Source organism: Eschrichtius robustus, chromosome 7 (genome assembly GCF_028021215.1).
Source record: "Eschrichtius robustus isolate mEscRob2 chromosome 7, mEscRob2.pri, whole genome shotgun sequence".
In the NCBI taxonomy this organism is placed as follows: Eukaryota; Metazoa; Chordata; class Mammalia; order Artiodactyla; family Eschrichtiidae; genus Eschrichtius; species Eschrichtius robustus.
The window spans coordinates 134,722,318-134,740,758 of NC_090830.1; the positions used below are offsets into that span (position 1 = coordinate 134,722,318).

The following is an 18,441-nucleotide window of genomic DNA, read 5'->3' on the forward strand; positions in this document are numbered from 1 at the left end:
ATAAGACATATTTTTAAATTTTTAATAACTTATTAGATTAAACTATTTAATAAATTAATTGTTGAATTATGAATTCAAATTTTAAATAATAAACGCATAAATGGAGAATGAAGGCCTTTTTCCCCTCTCCTTTGCTTCACCTTTTCTGTTTTTGCCGGTTTCACTCTCACTCAGCATCTCTTCTCCCTTGAGCGTTGTCAGGGACAGGGAAGAGGCAAAAATTCAAGGTAATTTTTCCACCTGCCAACGTCTCTCTTCTGAGGCTGGCGGGGAAAGAAAGCCCAGCTATCGCTCCAGGTCAAGGCTGGAGATGTTTTAAGGGATGCAGTGACCTATAGGGAGACCGGATCCTGTGTCTAAAAGCAAATCGGCTGCTTTTCTGGTTAAATGTCTAATGATTTCTCTATCTCTGTACAGTTTTTACAGAGTAAACGAGGTCCAGCGATTTGAATATTCTCGTCCGATCCGCAAGGGAGAGAAAAACCCAGACAACGAATTTGCGGTAAAAAAAAAAAACCACCCCCAAACTCATGTCACCACTAACAAAACTGCGCATGGAAAAGTGTGTTCTCAAAGGCTCCCGCAGTGCAGGATTGAATGCCTTTGTGTATTGTGTGCAGAGATCCTAGCATATCACCCATTCAAATTTAGTGAAATGAAGACCATTTCACAAACAGTATCACTAAGGTGCTTGTGATACTGTAAGAAGGTAACTAGTGCTTTGAGAGTGTTTCCGTGCTCGGAGCACACTTGCTTCCCTCCTGCGTGTATCTGAGTCTTCCTCTGCGCCCCGGGTCCTGGAGCAGGTGCTGGTGTCTCAGTTATAAATAAGCTCTCGGAGGTGCCGAGTGCTTACATGGCTCTCTGCAGGGGACAAGCAGTCAGGAGGTGAGTTGGGCTCACTATCCAGTGCCCACACCTGAACTTCACTGTGGCACAATACGCTGGAACAGGGTCCCCGCGGGCACAGCTGAATAACAGGCCTCGTTGGATGTTGAGCAGCATTCCGGACCTCTACCCACTAGGTGCCAGCTAGAGCCTCCCCGGTTGTGACAGTGAATCACAAATGTTTCTACACATTGCTAAACGTCTGTGCCTTGTTGGAGGCACCGCATTAGAGTCATAGAAATGTTAACACAGATTCCTGCAACCTTTTAAAAAATATACATACAACTGGTTTAGTGGATTCCATTTCCGAAAGGCATGAAATAAAGCATGGCTTTTTTATTTTTTAATTAATGAATCAATTTATTTCTTTGAAGTAGAAAAGAATAACTTTATTGCTTTACCAGGCAAAGGGGGCCACAGTGGGCTAATGCCCTCAAAACTGTATGTTGAAAGCATAGTTTTATTTATTTATTTATTTATTTATTTATTTTTAATGTTAACGTTTCTCTCTTCTCCTGCCCTGAAAAACCTCCTCTGGAAATCCCTAGATAGGCCCCTATTTCAAGGTGGCATTAGCCCCAAGGACCCCTGGCGGGGACCTTGTCTGCAGGTCTCTGGGGGTGCAGGGGGTCAAAGTTGAATTAGCACCATGCTGCTGGCCCAAAGGGAAGCCCAGAGCACTTTCAGCAAAGCTGCCTTCCACCCACCCTCCCTTCGAAGCCCTGTTTCCTATAATCTTTTGATCCCCAGGGTGATGTCTGTGAGTCTCCAGTCACAGCCCCTGAAAGGCCCTGCCCTTCCCGAGCCCAGTTTCCTATGTGTCAACTAGGATCTTGGAGTCGGGAAATTCTAAGGCTGTCCCCAGTTTCGTCACTGGCTCTTTCAAAACCAAAGCCCTATTTCTTGGTTAGTGTGGCATCCTGAACCTGTTTGGTGACTGATTGCACTGTGGCAGCGTCTGCAGTGGTGAGAGAGGCAAGGCCCCATCCAGACACCCACACCGGGGCTGGGCTTTCGGAGCCGTCTCTGCTCTGGTCATCACAGCAATCACTCTGTCATTTATGTAGCACCCTGGCTGCAGGGTGTACGGGCAGTTCTTGAATTTCCCTCAGGCCTCTCACGTCTCGCGGCGATGTAGGTTCTTATACTGTGAAGGAAGAGACACAAGGAGGTTGAGCAAATTGCCGACAGTTGCGCAGCCATTTGAGGCAGAGCTAAGAATAAGCACGGCTCCTGACGCCGGAGCTGCGCTAAACCTTAGAGGCTGGGCTGTTTCTAAATGGCCCAGAAATCCCCTAATGGCCCCGTTAGGTTCTCACACACAGATGAGGCTTTCAGAAGCCACGGGATTTAGTCCTTCACATGCTTGACAAAGCCCCAGGCTTCCAGATAAGCGCAGGGGGTTGGGTGGTAATGGGAGGCCGGGCTGGGGCCTGCTGCAGGGAGCCTGGCTCCCAGGGCCTGGGTGCTGGGAAAGCTGCCCTGCCAGGCCAGCCCGGGAGCTCAGAGCAGCTTGGTGTCTCCAAACCTGGCCACGCATGAAGTTCTGAAACCCAGAGCCGGCAAGGAGGAGGGAGCCAGAGACAGGGTCAACGTGGAACCCGAAGCCCTCCCCCCCCCCCCCCGCCCCCGCACCGCCGCCAGGGATGCTGGAGTTGGGGAGCAGTGCAGCCTGCAGTTTCCAGGCCGGTGCCTGAGCCAGCAGCCCCTGGGGGTGGCAGGAGCCTTGGCCTGTGTCCCTGGGGCCTCGGCCAGGTCCTTCCCCTCTCCCAGCCTGGAATCTGAGGTTTGGAGAAAATGCTTTCTGAATTCCAGCCGGTTTTCTGGAAATGTTGACAATCCACTACGCCATCTTTTTATATCTGGATCACTATGGACAGACTCAGACTGCTCAGTGATTCTCTGTTACTGGGAGGTTTACCAGGCAAAGGCTGCTACCAGCTAGACATCCCGCAGTAGGGGGTGGGATGAAAGGGTTATGGTTCACCCCTGCAGCGGAGTTCTGTGCAACCATTAAAGAGGGGTGGAGTTACATTTATTGGCTTTAAACAACTTCCCACTATATGTACTATACCATCTTAGGAAGAATACGTTTTCACTGAAAATACACATATACACACTTGTTAATGCCTAGGAAGAAGCCTTGAACCCCAGATAGTGAAAGGTTAGGTTGTCATCTTTAGGTACTGAGTGATTTTTCTGCCTTCTATTTCCATATCTTCATTTTCTGATGTAAATATATATGTTAGGCCAAAAAAAGAAAAAAATTCATCATTAAAGTACTGACTGATTTTATTAGAATGTTGAGAGGTCACTTTTATGAACCCCAGTCTTCCTCAGTGGATTTTCATCTTCAGGTTTCTTTTGAACGCTAAGTAAGGCTAACGTAAAGCTCATTGGAGCCTTTCCAAAAATCTGTTTGCTCAGAGGGAACCTCCCTCGTGTGGACGTATATAATTCTCCCCTTCGATTGTATTTTCTTGGCCAAATGCTAGGGAAACGGGCACCGTTGGCCAGGGAACAGGGGGCCGCGGTGTCCTGTGTAACAGTCTGGTAATTCAGCAGAACATGGCCTGTGAGGTGTTCCCCGGGCGGCTGGTGACCTTGCCTCCCAGACCCTTGCAAATCCCCGTGAGGACAGAAGCTGTCATCTACCTGCAACATCCTTCTCCTAACAAGTGTCCTGTGTGTGTTCCCTTTGCAGAATATGTGGATCGAAAGGACCATATACACGACTGCATATAAATTGCCTGGCATTTTAAGGTGGTTTGAGGTCAAATCTGTTTTCATGGTAAGCACACCCCGCAGGAGGAACTGCCCATCACCCCCTCTTCTACGGTCTGAGGTCTGACATGGCCTCTTCCCCAGGCATGTCACCTGGTCACCGTGGCCGGCAGGCATGCTTCGGACCCCACATCAGGCTTAACCCAGAATCCCTCTCCCCGTCCACGGGTACTGCGGTGGAAATGCCGTGTAATCACAACCTCCTCTAGCGTAGAAAGAAACCAGAACTAAGATTTCATTTCTTCTTACAAAATATTTAAATCTAGTCTTCACTGTGCTGTTTTGACAGTTCTTTCTGTTACCGAAATGAGAAGTTTGACAAATTCCAATTTACATATGCTTTTTAAGATCTTTCTTCCTGATGGTTTTATTGCCATTTACATGAGAAACAACTTGATTAATAGTACTTGCTCGTTTTCAAGTAAAAAGAGCTTGAGAATATACCCCTCACTCGCACTTCTTAAAGAAATAGTGACCCGCATCTCATTAGCTAAACTTTGCGTTGGTGCTGAGCTATCGGACAGTTCCAATCACAGGAGCCAGAGTTGGGCAGAAGGTTCTTACTGAAGGTATAGCAGCAGCAGCGTGACCATTGCCAGTATAACAAGGTCTGATTGGAATATGTGTGCTTTGTCATGTGTCTCAATGCCTTTGGTTTTCACCTGGCAGGATCTTAACCAGAGGGTTGGTGCCCACTGTTCAGTTTACCATGAGTCCCCTTGGAAACACCTGCTTCTGCCCTAGGACGTGGCTGGCGCCTGTCTTCCCAGCCTTGCTTCCACTCCTGACCTTCGTCCACGCCAGTTGAGCTCTGGGCCTCTCCCTGAGCATGCCTGTGGTCAGCTGCCTCCCATCCCCACCTCCAGTGCCCCCGCCTCCTGCTCTGAAGCCCTAGGGCTCTGTGCCGACCTCCCCACCCCCGGAGGGCGCCTCCACTTCCTGTGTCCCCAGAGACCCCACTCTGTCCCCCCCCTAGCACCCAGGCGGGCCCTGACCTCTGGAAGGCTCAGGAGACGTGGCAGCTGGCAGAAATGCAAGCCTTCGCTGGCACCATTTGGAGCTGGTGATGTACATGTGGGAGAGCACAGGACAGGAGACCCTTCCATAAACAGACACCACTCCTATCCTCCTAATGAGCCTCTTCCCGTAAGCCGTCTGTAATCGGGGATTCCGTGAGCCAGCCGGGATGCGTGAGGACGGGGCTTAACAGCTCGAGGGGGCGAGGGCTGAGCCCTGATTTTCTGTAAGGATGTGGCTCTGCCACGGGCTGTGCTTGCCCTTTTTAGTGAATGAAGAAAGCTGGAGGCTGAATAATCCCAGGATGGCAGGACTGTAATAATCCTGCTGTCCGCACCCCTGGCCCCGCCATCGCTGGAACAGACCAGCACGGGATACCGTGAGGGCAGCAGCTGACCCTCTTGGTTTGATAAAGCTAGGACACAGCTCTTTCTTGCGGCAAACGGGATCAGCGGCAGGGGGTTAGCCATCAGTCAAAATGGAATTCTGCCCTGGAGAGTCCATTTGGCGAAGTTATGTGTCTGGGATGGTGCATTCCAGGGTCTGATAAAGCCAGGTGTGGGGTGAAAACAAAGGCCCCAGGGTACGTGTTGTTTGGGGTGTACGTGCAAGCAGGGGGCACCCTCAGCAGCCAGCACCTGGTCGGCCACCCCTTTGCGTGTTACCTCCTCTCCATCAGGTCACCTCTCCAGCAGGTGCTCGCCAGTGACGACTGAGGGTGTCAGTCTAGGATCTCTCCGTTCTCTGAACATCTCTGCACCCCCGACCCCCCCTCTCTACCTCTCAGACAATCCCCAGGGGCTGTAGAAGGAGAAAACAGGCTGCTCTGCTTTGCCATTTGCTGAAGACACCCTAGGGTCCCCGGCACAGGTGGGGACCCGTCCCACTGCCCTTGGGGAAGGGAAGCATCAGATTATCATGTGTTGTGGTCACCCTTGGACGTGGCTCCAGGGCCCAGCCTAGGGTCTGCTAGAGCCAGGCCTGGTGGGAAGGTGGTGGTGTTGTTTTAAATGCGGACGCACCCTCCTGGCACCTGCGGGCTGAGCCAGAGAGGAGCGCGGGGTGGGGCCTCGCCGGGCCCTGCGGGGGGCCACAGAGAAAGAAGGGCCCTGGCGGTGTGGGCAGAGGTGCAGGAGGGGCGGCGAGGTGGGCCCATGCTGGCTCGCCCCGCCTCCTGCTCTGAAGGTCCCGCTGACCAGTGGCGGGTTTGCAAGGGAGGCCCGTGAGGTCCAATTGAAGTGGTGACCACCGGGCGGGGGGAGCTCTTCCTTCCTAGGAGGGCTTGTGACCTCCTGTGGAGACCACGGCAGGACCTCTCTGCCCCTCCCCCGCTTCCCTAACCAAGCAAGTCCAGGGACAAAGCACCCAGACCTCCTGCCTCAGGGACAGGGAGAGATTGCTCAAAATTCCTTAAGACAAGCAACGAACAAGGCCATAGTTAAAAGGCCTGCTTTGTGAAGCACGTAGACGGTGCTCAAGCGCCACTCAGGGCTGTGTTTTCCTAGGACGACCATACGTGTACATACGCACGCATGCGCGCACACACACACACGAATACACACGTGCAAGTGCACACACATTCCCCAGGTCTAGGTGACCTTGCGTTGTGCCTTTGGCATTTGCACGTGGGGACAGGTCTACGGAAACACATAAAGATCCTAACTTGCCCGGCTTCTCTTGGCTGGGTGACGAGGGACCTTGCCCCCAGAAGCCACTGGGAAGAAAAGTGCATGGAGAGTAGGAAGCCTGCCCCACTCGGAGATGTGTGTCCTCTGGCGAGGAGCCAGAGGCATCAGCAGAGGCCCTGGCGGGACAGGGGACGCGGCAGCTGGCCCGACGTCATTCCGTCCTCCCTCTCACGCAGGTGGAGATCAGCCCCCTGGAGAACGCCATCGAGACCATGCAGCTGACGAACGACAAGATAAACAGCATGGTGCAGGAGCACCTGGACGACCCCAGCCTCCCCATCAACCCCCTCTCCATGCTCCTGAACGGCATCGTGGACCCCGCCGTCATGGGGGGCTTCGCGAATTACGAAAAGGCACGTGACACGCCAGCTTCCTCTCTCCAGCCCTGTCCTGGGACGGACTGTCTCCAAACCCTGTCTCCAAGCCCGGAAACCACCCTGGTCTCGCTGAGCGAGCTCTGCAGTGACCAAGCCCAGGCCGGGCTGCCCAGAGGCAGCCTCTGCGGGCTCCCGATGGCCAAGACCGCACCCCAGGCCCGGCCGGCCTGGGCATTGTCCCCTCATCTTCACCCCCCACTGGGCTGTGCTAATGGAGCTCTAGAGAGTGACCCTCATGACCGTCCAGAGACCTGGGATCATTAAAGGCCAAAAGATACAGTTTCCGTGAAAGACAGAAGACTTAGAATATTTAAAATAGATGGGAGGCTGGTGCAGTGGGGACAGCCAGCTGGTCTCCCTGGAGAATATCTCAGTAAGACCAGGCAGAAGCTGGAGATCATGGGATGTGCTCTAGACAAGGGGTCTGCACTACAGCTGCCGCCTGATTCTGTAAATCAAGTTTGGGCCGTGGCCACGGCCATTCTTTTACGTGGTGTCTGTGGCTGTTTTCCTGATTCACCAGTGGCAGAGTTGAGGCCCTTCACAGAAAAGGTTTGCTGCCCCCTGATCTAGACAAAGTGAAGACTGAAGCAGAAGGGGCTCTGCCTGAAAGCGGGCTGTGAGGCGAAACTGCCCTGGACAGAGAGGTGACGCTCTGTTCCAGCTGCCTTCAGCTGTAGGGCGGACCCCGGATGGGGGTCAGGGGCACGAGCGCAGCTGGGGAGCTGCCTCCCAGCGAAGTGAGCGACCCGGGTCAGCTGTGGCTTTGCTGGGCTCCATGGACGGGGCCGCCACAGTGAGCGAACGAAGTCCATTTGTTGTGCTGACCTTACTGGGTGTTTTGCTGGGGTAGGGTCCAACCCTGGGGGGAATGAGCTGGGTGATGGCCGTGGTGTGCGTCTGTTTCACACACGGCTCTCTCCCCAGACCTGGTGTACAAAAACGTGTGTCGGTGTACTAAGTGGCTCTCCCTGTCTCCACCAGGCCTTCTTTACAGAGCGGTACCTGCAGGAGCACCCCGAGGCCCATGAAAAGATCGAGAAGCTCAAGGACCTGATTGCATGGCAGGTAAATGTCCAGCGGCAGCTGCAGGGCCCGAGGCGGGGAAAGTGGAGTCTGGGATCAGATCCACCAGGGCCACCGTGGCACACCTGCCAGCCGCCACGGAGGACCCTGGACATCAGCCAGAGCACCCGTGACCATGTGTGTCCCGGATAAACCCATTCACCACTACCGTGATTAACTCGACCCCTGGCTGTAGTCGTGCATTTGAACACCTAGAAAGTTCTGTCTTGCAAATGCGCCTGGTCTGTTTCCTCCCCTCGGTCAGCGCAGTGCCTGCTGGAAAATCTTTGTCTGGTATCGACAGAACGGAACATCACGGGCAAGGTCAGGACGGTGATGCCCTAGAGACCGTGGCCCCAGCCTGTCCTGGGAGGGCGCTCGAGCCGATGCCATCGGCGTGAGAGGCGGGGATGGGGAACCGCCGAGCACCCACCCTCCTGTTCCCCCTGCCGGTGGTCAGGGTCGGGGGAAGGGGTCCTCGTTTCTGTTTCCTCAGCTGTAACTCTGCGTATTCTTTGGCTTTTCTGTTTGTACTCCTGAGGCCTTCTGAGTCTTTCCTTAGCGGGACACGGTCTGGAAAGGCTGGGCAGCTCTGGAGGGTGTCCTGGGCTCCATTGGAAGTTCCCTGTTCATGTGTCTGGGCTTCTGGAGCTTTCATGAGCCTGGAGGCGGAGGGGACGTCCAGACCCAGTTCCCGTGGGAGCTCTGCCTACTTGCTCTGGACTTTGGGCAACTTGCTTCTTTAAGCTTCCTTTTCTCACGTGGGAGGCAAGGAGGGTGCTGCTTATCTACACCCCACACGCCAGGCTGAGGGAAGAGGGCTGAGGAAGGCAGAGGCCAGGGTCTCCCTGTGCCTGGGCGGCATTCCACCCTAGCCCAGGGGTCCCAGGCTGTGACCAGTGCCCCTGGAGCCTCACCGTCCTGGCTTCGTCATCAGCACATGGGCCGTGTGACCTGTTAGGGTGGAGCGGGGCTGAGTTTTGGTTTCAAGCCTAATTACAAGTATTTCTTTTATATCTATAAAATATATACGGATATTGCTGTGATAAAATTTATGTAACATAAAATGTACCACCTTAGTCATTTTTACGTGCACAGTCCGGTGGCATGAAGTATGTTCCCATCGTTGTGCAACCATCACCACCATCCATCTCCAGAACTTTTTCATCTTGCAAAACCACTGTGTACCCAGTAAACAATAACTCTCCATCCTCCCCACCCCTGGAAAGCACCATCCTACTTTCTGTCTCTATGAATTTGATTATTCTAGGGACCTCATATAAGTGGAATCATACATTGTCCTTTTGTGACGGGCTTGTTCCACTTAGCATAATGTTTTTAAGGTTCATCTGTGTTGTAACATGTGTCAGAATTTTGTCCCTTTTTAAGGCTGAATGGTATTCCACTGTCTGTATAGACCACTTTTTACTTACCTGTTCAATTCGCTGACGGACACTTGGGTTGCGTCCACTTTTGCTATTGTAAATGATGTTATAATGAACGTGGGTGTACAAATATCCGTTCTGTTTCCTGCTTTCACTTCTTTTGGGTATATACCCAGAAGTGGATCGTTGGATCATATAAGTCTATTTTTAATTTTTTGAGGAAGCACCACGTTGTTTTCCACAGCAGCTGCACTATTTTCCATTCCCACCAATAATCATGCACGATGGTTCCAATTTCACCTCATCCTCGCCAACATTTGTTATTTTTTGGTTTTCTTTTTGTTTGTTTGTTTTATAGCCGCCATCCTAATGGGTGTGACTTTGCCACAAATCCGTAGGCATTTGATATCAATTTGCCTTGGAATTCTTCTGTGATAAGACACCCTGGGAGCTGAATTTAAGGGAACTTTTTGCCCGTGATGGTTTCTTTGCACAAGGTGTAAGCCTCAGGTAGGCAGTCTCCCTCCGTTACTAAAAAAGAGGGAGAGAATTTAAAGGTCTGAATGATTCCATTTTAGATGTTGTAAAAACCAAGGGTACAAAATTCAAAACTCCACTGAAGGCTATAAAACCATTGCTACACAAAAACTAGTTTGGTCTGCAGAAGTTCTATTGATTTTTTTTTTTTTTTTCCTGTAAGCTTTTACAGAAAATTGGATTTTAAGAGTTTCAAGCCCTACAGAGGAAAATAATTTGCTCCCCAGAGAGAACTTTATGTCAGCACTATGTCATCACCCCTAATAAGTATATTAAAGGATGAATTTTAAAGTACCTCACAGGAAAGTCAGGGAAAAAAAATCTGTTTTCTAGCCACTTCATTAAATCAAAGAGTGATGAAAAATACATATTCAAAACATTACCTGTGACCTTGCTTTCATTTGCAAATGTTTTGAAGACCCATCTTTTAATATCAGTAATTGAGTCATACGGTCATTAAAAATAAGAAGTTTGGGGTTATCGGAATGCTTTCTTCTGGTTTTGTGTTAATTTGTTTGGTTTGGTTTTTTTCCTGAAACTCCATCAGGGCAAAGTGAGGTTTTCCTCCAGGGAATCCCAAGGGTTCCTTGGCAGAGTTTCCATCACTGATGCCTAAAATCATTTGTGAAGGTCGGTTATTAAGTCCCAGGCAGCTCCTGGCTCTGCTGTTGCCGTTGCTGAAACAGAAGGTGCTAATCCCCTTGCAGGCAGGAGCTGGGGTCGGGTGCAGGCTGCCTGGGGCCTCTTCTAGGTCTGCGCTCAGCAGTGAGCGCCAGCCCCTTCCTCAAAGGCACAGCTCCATCTTTCCCCACACGCAGCTGTCTTGTTGGGCATCCCTGCTGTGTGTCCAAAGATGAATCCGTATAGACTCACATGAAACCACTGTGGTGCGTGCGTATTTCTCTTTTTTTTTTTAATTTATTTTATTTATTATTTTTGGCTGTGTTGGGTCTTTGTTGCTGCACGTGGGCTTTCTCTAGTTGCGGCGAGCAGGGGCTACTCTTAGTTGCGGTGCACGGGCTTCTCATTGCGGTGGCTTCTCTTGTTGCGGAGCACGGGCTCTAGGCATATGGGCTTCAGTAATTGCAGAACGCGGGCTCAGTAGTTGCGGCGCACGGGCTTAGTTGCTCCGCGGCATGTGGGATCTTCCCGGACCAGGTCTCGAACCCGTGTCCCCTGCATTGGCAGGCGGATTCTTAACCACTGCGCCACCAGGGAAGCCCCCTATTTCTCTTTTGAAATGCACAGAGATGAAAGACCAAACCCATTCATCACCGCCAGCCGATGACAGTCGTACCGATGTCGCCGGTGGTGGTGCTCCTGGAACACTAAGCAGTGCTTCCAAATGTTCTTTGCCGCCGGCAGGCCACGAATCCATGTAGGAGCCACGCAGGAGCAGACTTCAAATACAGCACCGCCATTTAGAAGGGTGTCTTTTGAGAGCAGGCTGCATGCTCTCTTTGAACAACTCGAGGTGTGACTTTGGGGAAGTCCTCCCCACCCTCTGGGCTCTGGGAAACTCTTTAGATGTGCAGACTCCTGGGATCCACTCTAGACCAAATCAGGGCTCTGGGGGTGGGATTCAGGAATCTGCCTGAGAGATTTTGACGCTCATCTTGGTTGGAATCCAGAGACCATTCCAGGCCTCAGTCCATGGTTTCTGTTTGTGTACTAAGCACCTCATATGTTGGAGTGTTTGCACAGAGCATCTTTTTATTCATAGTTTCAGTTCAGCCCCGAGCAGACATAGAACAAGGGCCAGATCCCACCCTTCTTGTAGAAGGTTATGTCTGACCAATGTCAGGGACCTGTTGAGGGGATACATTTCATACCCCATAAATTTCACCTGCCAGATCACCATTCACTCAGTCCCAAGACCTGAACCAAAGGGTCTTAACTTTAGTCCAGCAAGTAGCTTCTTTGATGTCAAGAATCTGGCCAATTAAGAGTTTTATCAAACCAACAACAACAAAAAAAAATGCAGAAATGATGGGACCACACTTTTATACATTTGAGAGAGGGCCATTTTACAAGATGCTTTCAGAATCTAGAGTGGCTGTGCTTTAACCTTGAGACAGCACCCTGACGTTTGTCTTCATGCCCAGATAGTCACGACACATTTACCATCCCACCAAAAGTTGTCTGCAGCCTGCCTTTGCCGACCCCCAGGAAACAAAAGGATTTCTGTGAGCATTTTCTTCTGTTGAACCTGAACAAACTGCAGCTTAGCCCCTGGAGGCTGCCATCTGCAAGAGTAATTCGTATGGAATAGTAAAACGTCCCATCTGGTTTGAAACCTTAGGTGCACGCTGTCCTGTTGGTGATAGCTGTTCGGAAAGGGATGCCTGGCGTGTACCTTGGGTATAAGCCCAACTGTCAGCCAAACACACTTTGTGCCAGGGCAGCTCGAGAGCAGGCTGGGTGGTGTAAACACAGGGGAGCACTCACTTATTCCGTCCTTTCCTGGAGCACCACAAGAGGCTCCAGCTGCGTGCTGTAAATGGCAGCCAAATACATTTTATGCATTGATTCATCTTGATAAGATTTCTTGAATTTGTTCACATGAAATTCAGTTGTGTACTTATTATCCTTCTTACTAATAAATCTGCTCATTTAGATTGGTGTTCTGTCATATTAAGAAAATCTGTTTTTAATCAGTATTTTGATTTAATTGTAAATTATTAAGAGGAAGCCTCTTAGCTTGATTGCATTGAAGAGCATCTACCTCCCAGTCTGAGCCTCAGGGGAAGCAGAAGCCAGGGGAAGAAAGGAGGCTTTCTCACACCCACCCCCAACGGCTGTGACTCCGGAGGGTCTCTGGGGCTGGGGAATAAAAATGTCTCTACGACGCTTTTAAAGGTCAGCTGTATCTCCACACTCCGATGTGAAGTCTTGGCATGGATATTTGTGACAGCAGTGTTGGCAGAGACATGATTCTTTTTAGTTTTAAGGAAGAATAAATTTGGTTTTCCTTTCCAAATAAGAACATCCTTCAGGACTATAGATCACGTATTATTAGGTTTTTACATTTTGGAATAGGGTTCTCAATTGCCTGTAGAGACAATATTCTTAGCGAAAAAAATCTTTGTCCTGTGACTTGGCCCTTTGCTAACAGATCAAGTCATAGCTAAACAAATCCAAAACGCAGCCCTTCCCAAATTCAAGTGGAAAGCCCGGAGAAGTCTATTCTGGGGTTGATGGTCAAATGTGAGTCAGGCAAAGTAACGGGGCAGCCCTGTGCTGCACAGCGCACTAGACGTGTCCGATTTAAAACACAAATGCTTGTCATTTACACATTTTGGTCTGGGGGAGTAACCTGCCTGCTGATGAATTTAGTCAGCCGGTTTGACCGGGAAACCAAAGCAGATGCATTTTGCACGTTGCCACTTTCTATCTGGTGTGCATTTCTCTCCCTAGACCACTAAGCAAGAAATAAGGAACGTCAACCTGTATGTTTTTCAGATTCCATTTTTGGCCGAAGGGATCAGGATTCATGGAGACAAAGTCACAGAAGCACTGAGGCCATTTCATGAGAGAATGGAAGCCTGTTTCAAACAGTTAAAGGAAAAAGTGGAGAAGCAGTACGGAGTCCGGACCATGGTAAGTGGCTGGTGCGGCAGAGGGGAGGGAGCGTGTCTTTGTGTCACACTGTCCGACTGTGACAGGCTCACAGGGCCGAGTACTTGAGTTGTGTACGTGATGCCTGCTTAGGAAGTCAGATAAGGAACCTCCACCCCTTCATCATTTCACGTGCCAGCAAACTAGCCGCCACCTTTCGATAACTGGAGATGTCAGGGTGTGTAAACGTTCATGAATTTGCTTGATCACCAAATACCCCGCTTATGGCTGTGAACACAAGTTACCCATAGTGTTGTGGAGCAACAGAAAAATCTCATAGATCCATGAGCAGAAAAATCTCATAGATCCATCAACAGAAAAATCTCATAGATCCATGCAACTCAGGCTGGTTCACAGAGACCACACCTACAGTAACACAACACGCACGAAGGAGTTAAATAACACACAGGGAAACAGCACTCATGATGTCCCAAAGCCGAGGTAGAGCCTGTGCCCAGGCCAAGGTCAGAGTCATTGAGGGGAGGAGTGGATTGCTGACGTCTGAAGCTGTTACCTGTTGGAGGAAGGGGTCACTGATCTAGGCCAAGGGTAAGTTGCAGGAGATGGGCGGGACACTGGCTGGAGAGAGGACTCACTCAGCAAAGGCTGAAGGCAGGGATTTGAATGGCAGGCCAGGGGCCGGTGCAGACACAGCCATGCCTTGGGCAGAAGACAAATTGTAAGGAGGAGCTGGGAAGGTGGCCAGCCCCCCAGAGCCTGGAATGCCAGGATGTTCCAGGATGAAGGACAGACCTGAGCTTTTTTTTTTTTTTTAACATCTTTATTGGAGCATAATTACTTTAAGCTGGGACGAAGTGACAGTGGGCTGGACATATATACACTACCAAATGTAAAATAGATAGCTGTAGCGGGAAGCAGCCACATAGCACAGGGAGATCAGACCTGGGCTTTTGCTAAGAGTTGGTGGAGGACTTCCCTGGTGGTCCAGTGGTTAAGACTCTGCGCTCCCAATGCTGGGGGCCCGGGTTTGATCCCTGGTCAGGGACCTAGATCCCACATGCTGCAACTGAGATCTGGAGCAGCCAGATAAATAAGTAAATATTAAAAAATAATAATAATAATAAAATTTTTTTTAAAAAAAGAGTTGGTCAAAGGTCTCCTAGCCAGGGCTGAGATCAGGAGCATGATAAAAAAAGTGGCTAGGCATTTTTATGGAGGCAAAATACCTGACAGTTTAAGCCTTATGGCGGGCTTGAGGCAGTCTTCGTGAGCCATGCCTTAGCAGCTCCGGGGGCAGCGCCCGACACCTCACATCAGGGCACCCCTGTGGTGCAGTTCAGAGCATCACTTCCACCCTTACTCAGGGTCCCTGGGAGCCTTGGTGAGTCCTAGCCTTGACTGCTTGTGGACTCGGGAAGCGTCTGGCCTAGCAGATGGCTTGAGGCCCCCTTTCTCCATTGTCCGGGGGTGAGCATTAGTGTCGCAGAAAGAGGCAGCGCGACCTCTTGTGGTCTACTGGAATCCCATGCCTGCTGGCGTGGAGCCGGGTGTATGCGAGCAGGTCTTCTGTTATCCTGCAAAGGGAAGGCAGGCTGCAGGAGCTACTCCACCTCTCCTAACACAGGACACTCTACCTCCTGAAGAATCAGGTGTCCAACCAGGTGCGCCATCTTGGTTTCTTTTCTGACCCAGCTCCATCTTTCTGCCGTTCTCTAAAGTTCTCTGCTGCTCCCTGTTGAGCTGGCTTCTTTTTGTCCACACATTTATCTCACTTAGCAAACACTAATTTAGTGCTTACCATGTGCCAGGGACCTTGCCGAGGTTTTAAACAATTATGAACTTGCTAGGTTCCTGCAACACGAGGAAGGAGACACTGTGGACATCCCGATTTTATAGATGGGGCAACAGGAACATGGGAAGGTTCACTAGCCCGAGCTTACACTAGTAAGTGGCAGAGCTCTTCTTCTCTTGCCCTTGTGGTTGGAGACACGTAAGAGAGCCGGACCACCCCTGAGAGGGGTTACGCTCTATGCTCTCCCACCCTCCCCAGCCCTGCTGGCCATGCCTGGGCCCCGAGCCCAGGTCCTCCAAGCCCAGGACCTAGTGCTGATCAAATGAGGTGTCTTTGGCCTTGGCCGCAGCAGAGCATGAGCCTGACCAAGCCAAGAGTAACACAACTGCCGGGCTGTGGTCTGAAGATTCAGCAGGCAGGAATCTGGGACCGTCAGCCCAGCAGGAACTGCTACAGGTGAGCAGGCTTAGAAATCAGGACCACGCTGGAGGCGCCTTCATTGCAAGTCAGATTCCTCGAGCCGTGCCTCATCACTCTGGAGCCTGTGACTCATTACAATCAGCGTCAAGTGGCCAGAAGAGTTTCAAAGTGCATCACGGTGCACCTCTTTCAAAGTCTGATGCCACTTTTAATTCTTTCTGAGAAATAAACACTTCTGAAATCTCCAAGTTTTCTTACTAAGTGAAAAGCTTCCTCTTTGATCAATCATTGCATGTATATTTCAGGATGACAGAAGTCTGTCTGGCTCGCCAGACGCCCTTCATATCCCTTTCTCTGCTGTGATTCATGATTTCTCTGCCCGCTTGTGCTCGCACACAGGGGAGGAGGGAAGGAGGGCGGGGTGGTTGTGTAGGCAATGGGGCGTCCTCGGCCGATGATGAGCCAATTGCACTGCAGCCTGAGACGGCATCTTCTCCACCAAAGTCCCACCCCGAGGCAGGGGCAGCCAAGGCATCTCCAGCCCCGCCAGCCAGGGGTTGACCAGGCTTATTGGGAATTAAGTTGGGAACAGAATTAAGGATGCATTTTCCGCCCGCGGATGCTTTGTCCCCTGGAGCTGCCTCCCTGAGTCCGCCTCCATCCTGGGACCCCGAAGGCAGGTTCTGTGGCCAGCCTCCCTTGAGCAGACAAAAGGTCAGGCAGATACCCTGTCATTCTCTGAAAAATGTGGTGATAAAATGCCGTCTGGAGTGAGGCTTTCCCATCTTACCTACTTTGAGAACTTTCAAGCTTCTCAGAATACTTTCAAAAGCAATACAGTATCATCCTGTTTTTAAAAAGATGGATTTAAAAGTAAAAACCCCAGGGCTTCCCTGGTGGCGCAGTGATTGGGAATCCACCTGCCCATGCAGGGGACACGGGTTCGAGCCCTGGTCCGGGAAGATTCCACATGCCGCGGAGCAGCTAAGCCCGTTCACCACAGCTACTGAGCCTGCGCTCTAGAGCCCGCGTGCCACAACTACTGAGCCCACGTGCCACAACTGCTGAAGCCTGGGCGCCTAGAGCCTGTGCTCCGCAACGAGAGAAGCCACCACAGTGAGAAGCCCACGCACCGCAACGAAGAGCAGCCCCCGCTCGCCGCAACTAGAGAAAGCCCGTGTGCAGCAACAGACCCAACGCAGCCAAAAAAATAAATAAATAAAATTTTAAAAAATAGAATAAAAATAAAAATCCCATAGAAAGGACATAAACCATTTTGTCAATTTTTCTGGGTCAGCCTAAGCCATAGAAAGGGAAGACTTGGACACGCTCTGACTCCTAATCCTCCGGCAGCTCCATGAGACACCCCCGGCCCGCTCAGCTTTGGCCTTCATTCAGACAGTTCTGGGCTCTATGGTGCCACCGCTCCCCGGATGAAAGCACAGGAGCCTGGCCGCCTCCGTATACTTAGTGAGGAGTGCAGACCCGGGGTCCCCAGAGAAGAGGCCATGAGCACCAGCCACGGTCAGCACTGGTCCCCAGCTCCTGGTGAGGGGGCTGGAGTGAGTCTGTGCTTCAGGCCGTGGTAACAATGGCAAGGGCCACAGAGGCTGCGGTTCAGAGCGTGGCCCGCCCTACGCGCATCACCTGCGTCATTTCAGCTCATCCTCGCCAGCCTCTCAAGGTGGCATGATTATTCCCTACATGCTCAGGAGGAAGCTGAGACCCAGAGCAGTTCCATGTTTCATGCCAGGTCACCTAGTCCGTGCCAGAGCCAACATTCCCGCCTAGTTCTAACCTCCCCCCCCACTGCCCGCCCCGCTGCAGGGACAGAGACGTCCCCTCTCTCAAAGTGTCCTAGCGCTGGAGCTACCCCATCCGGGCTGGGAGAGACCAACTGCTTCAGATGAAAACACAGAAGCCCGGGATCCTCGGTTTCTAGAGACTCTGCTGGTCAAGAAGGAATTGGGAGGTGAATGGCCCGGGAGAACCCAGGGCCACACCCAGTGGCCGCCCTGCTGATATGGGACCAAGACTGGCTTCTGTCCCTCCTCTGCCAGAGCCGGCTCCTGCCGTCCGCCTTCCTTTATTCTTCCCAATCCGTGCTTGTGCATCCCGACCAAGACTCAAGGTTGCCTCTCAGGGTGAATCGCCAGCCCTCTGTGGTTGGGGGCAGGACGTTCACGGCTGCTTCCTGGGCCTTCCCACGAGTGGATGAGGTCATCCTGTGGCCATTTGCACCTCCTGGTCCCTGACCGGTTCCCTCCTGTGCACCCCCTCCCTCAACGCTGGCTGCCATGAAGATCATTCCATCAGAGAAATGGAAACCGTCATGCTGGGCGCTCTTAGGAGTGGGGCTCACAGCACCCACATGTCAGCTGGGTCGTGTTTCTTCTCCACCATAAGCAGAGCTGCATTTCCTGGAAGGCTGCGTCTCCATGTGCCCAGAAGATGATGGACAACGGAGGCAGCATCTGCCAAGCCAGAAAAATCACCCGAGCACGAGGTTGATGGCTGTCTTCTCCCCTGCCCGTCACCTGGATCCAGAGAGGACGGGGTTGAAGTCAAGCTGAGGCGGTTGCCGGGGAGAAGTGGGAAGGCAGCCCCTCGTGGGTCAGGAGGTGGTTTGAGCAGGTGGGTGCTCAGAAAGACAGTCCCCAACTTCCGGAACGCTGATCCCCACCTCTGAGCCGTCCTCAGAAGCTGCTGCCGTGGAAGAACTGGCAGGGGAGAGCCTGGGATTTGAAAGGCAGATGCCGTGAACAGGTCTCTCTCAAAGCATAAAGAGGGTCAGAGTCCCACAGAGATGCCAGAGAGAGGAACAGTAGCCGAGCTGGGCGGGGTGGTACCAGGGGTAGCAGATGGGGGGGGTCAGGACGCACCTAGAGTAGCAGGCAGGACTCTTCCTT

At 51.6% G+C, this 18,441-nt stretch overlaps 1 protein-coding gene across 2 annotated transcripts in view; it reads left to right on the forward strand.

The window, feature by feature from the left end:
• DOCK1 (dedicator of cytokinesis 1) overlaps nt 1-18,441 on the forward strand; it is a 525,198-nt gene that overhangs the window by 487,722 nt on the left and 19,035 nt on the right. For both annotated transcript variants that reach the window (XM_068548757.1, XM_068548758.1), the window contains exons 43-47: nt 418-502; nt 3,593-3,679; nt 6,554-6,730; nt 7,739-7,822; nt 13,204-13,341. In XM_068548757.1, the coding sequence (XP_068404858.1) occupies nt 418-502; nt 3,593-3,679; nt 6,554-6,730; nt 7,739-7,822; nt 13,204-13,341 (571 nt within the window). The remainder of the gene's footprint in view (nt 1-417; nt 503-3,592; nt 3,680-6,553; nt 6,731-7,738; nt 7,823-13,203; nt 13,342-18,441) is intronic.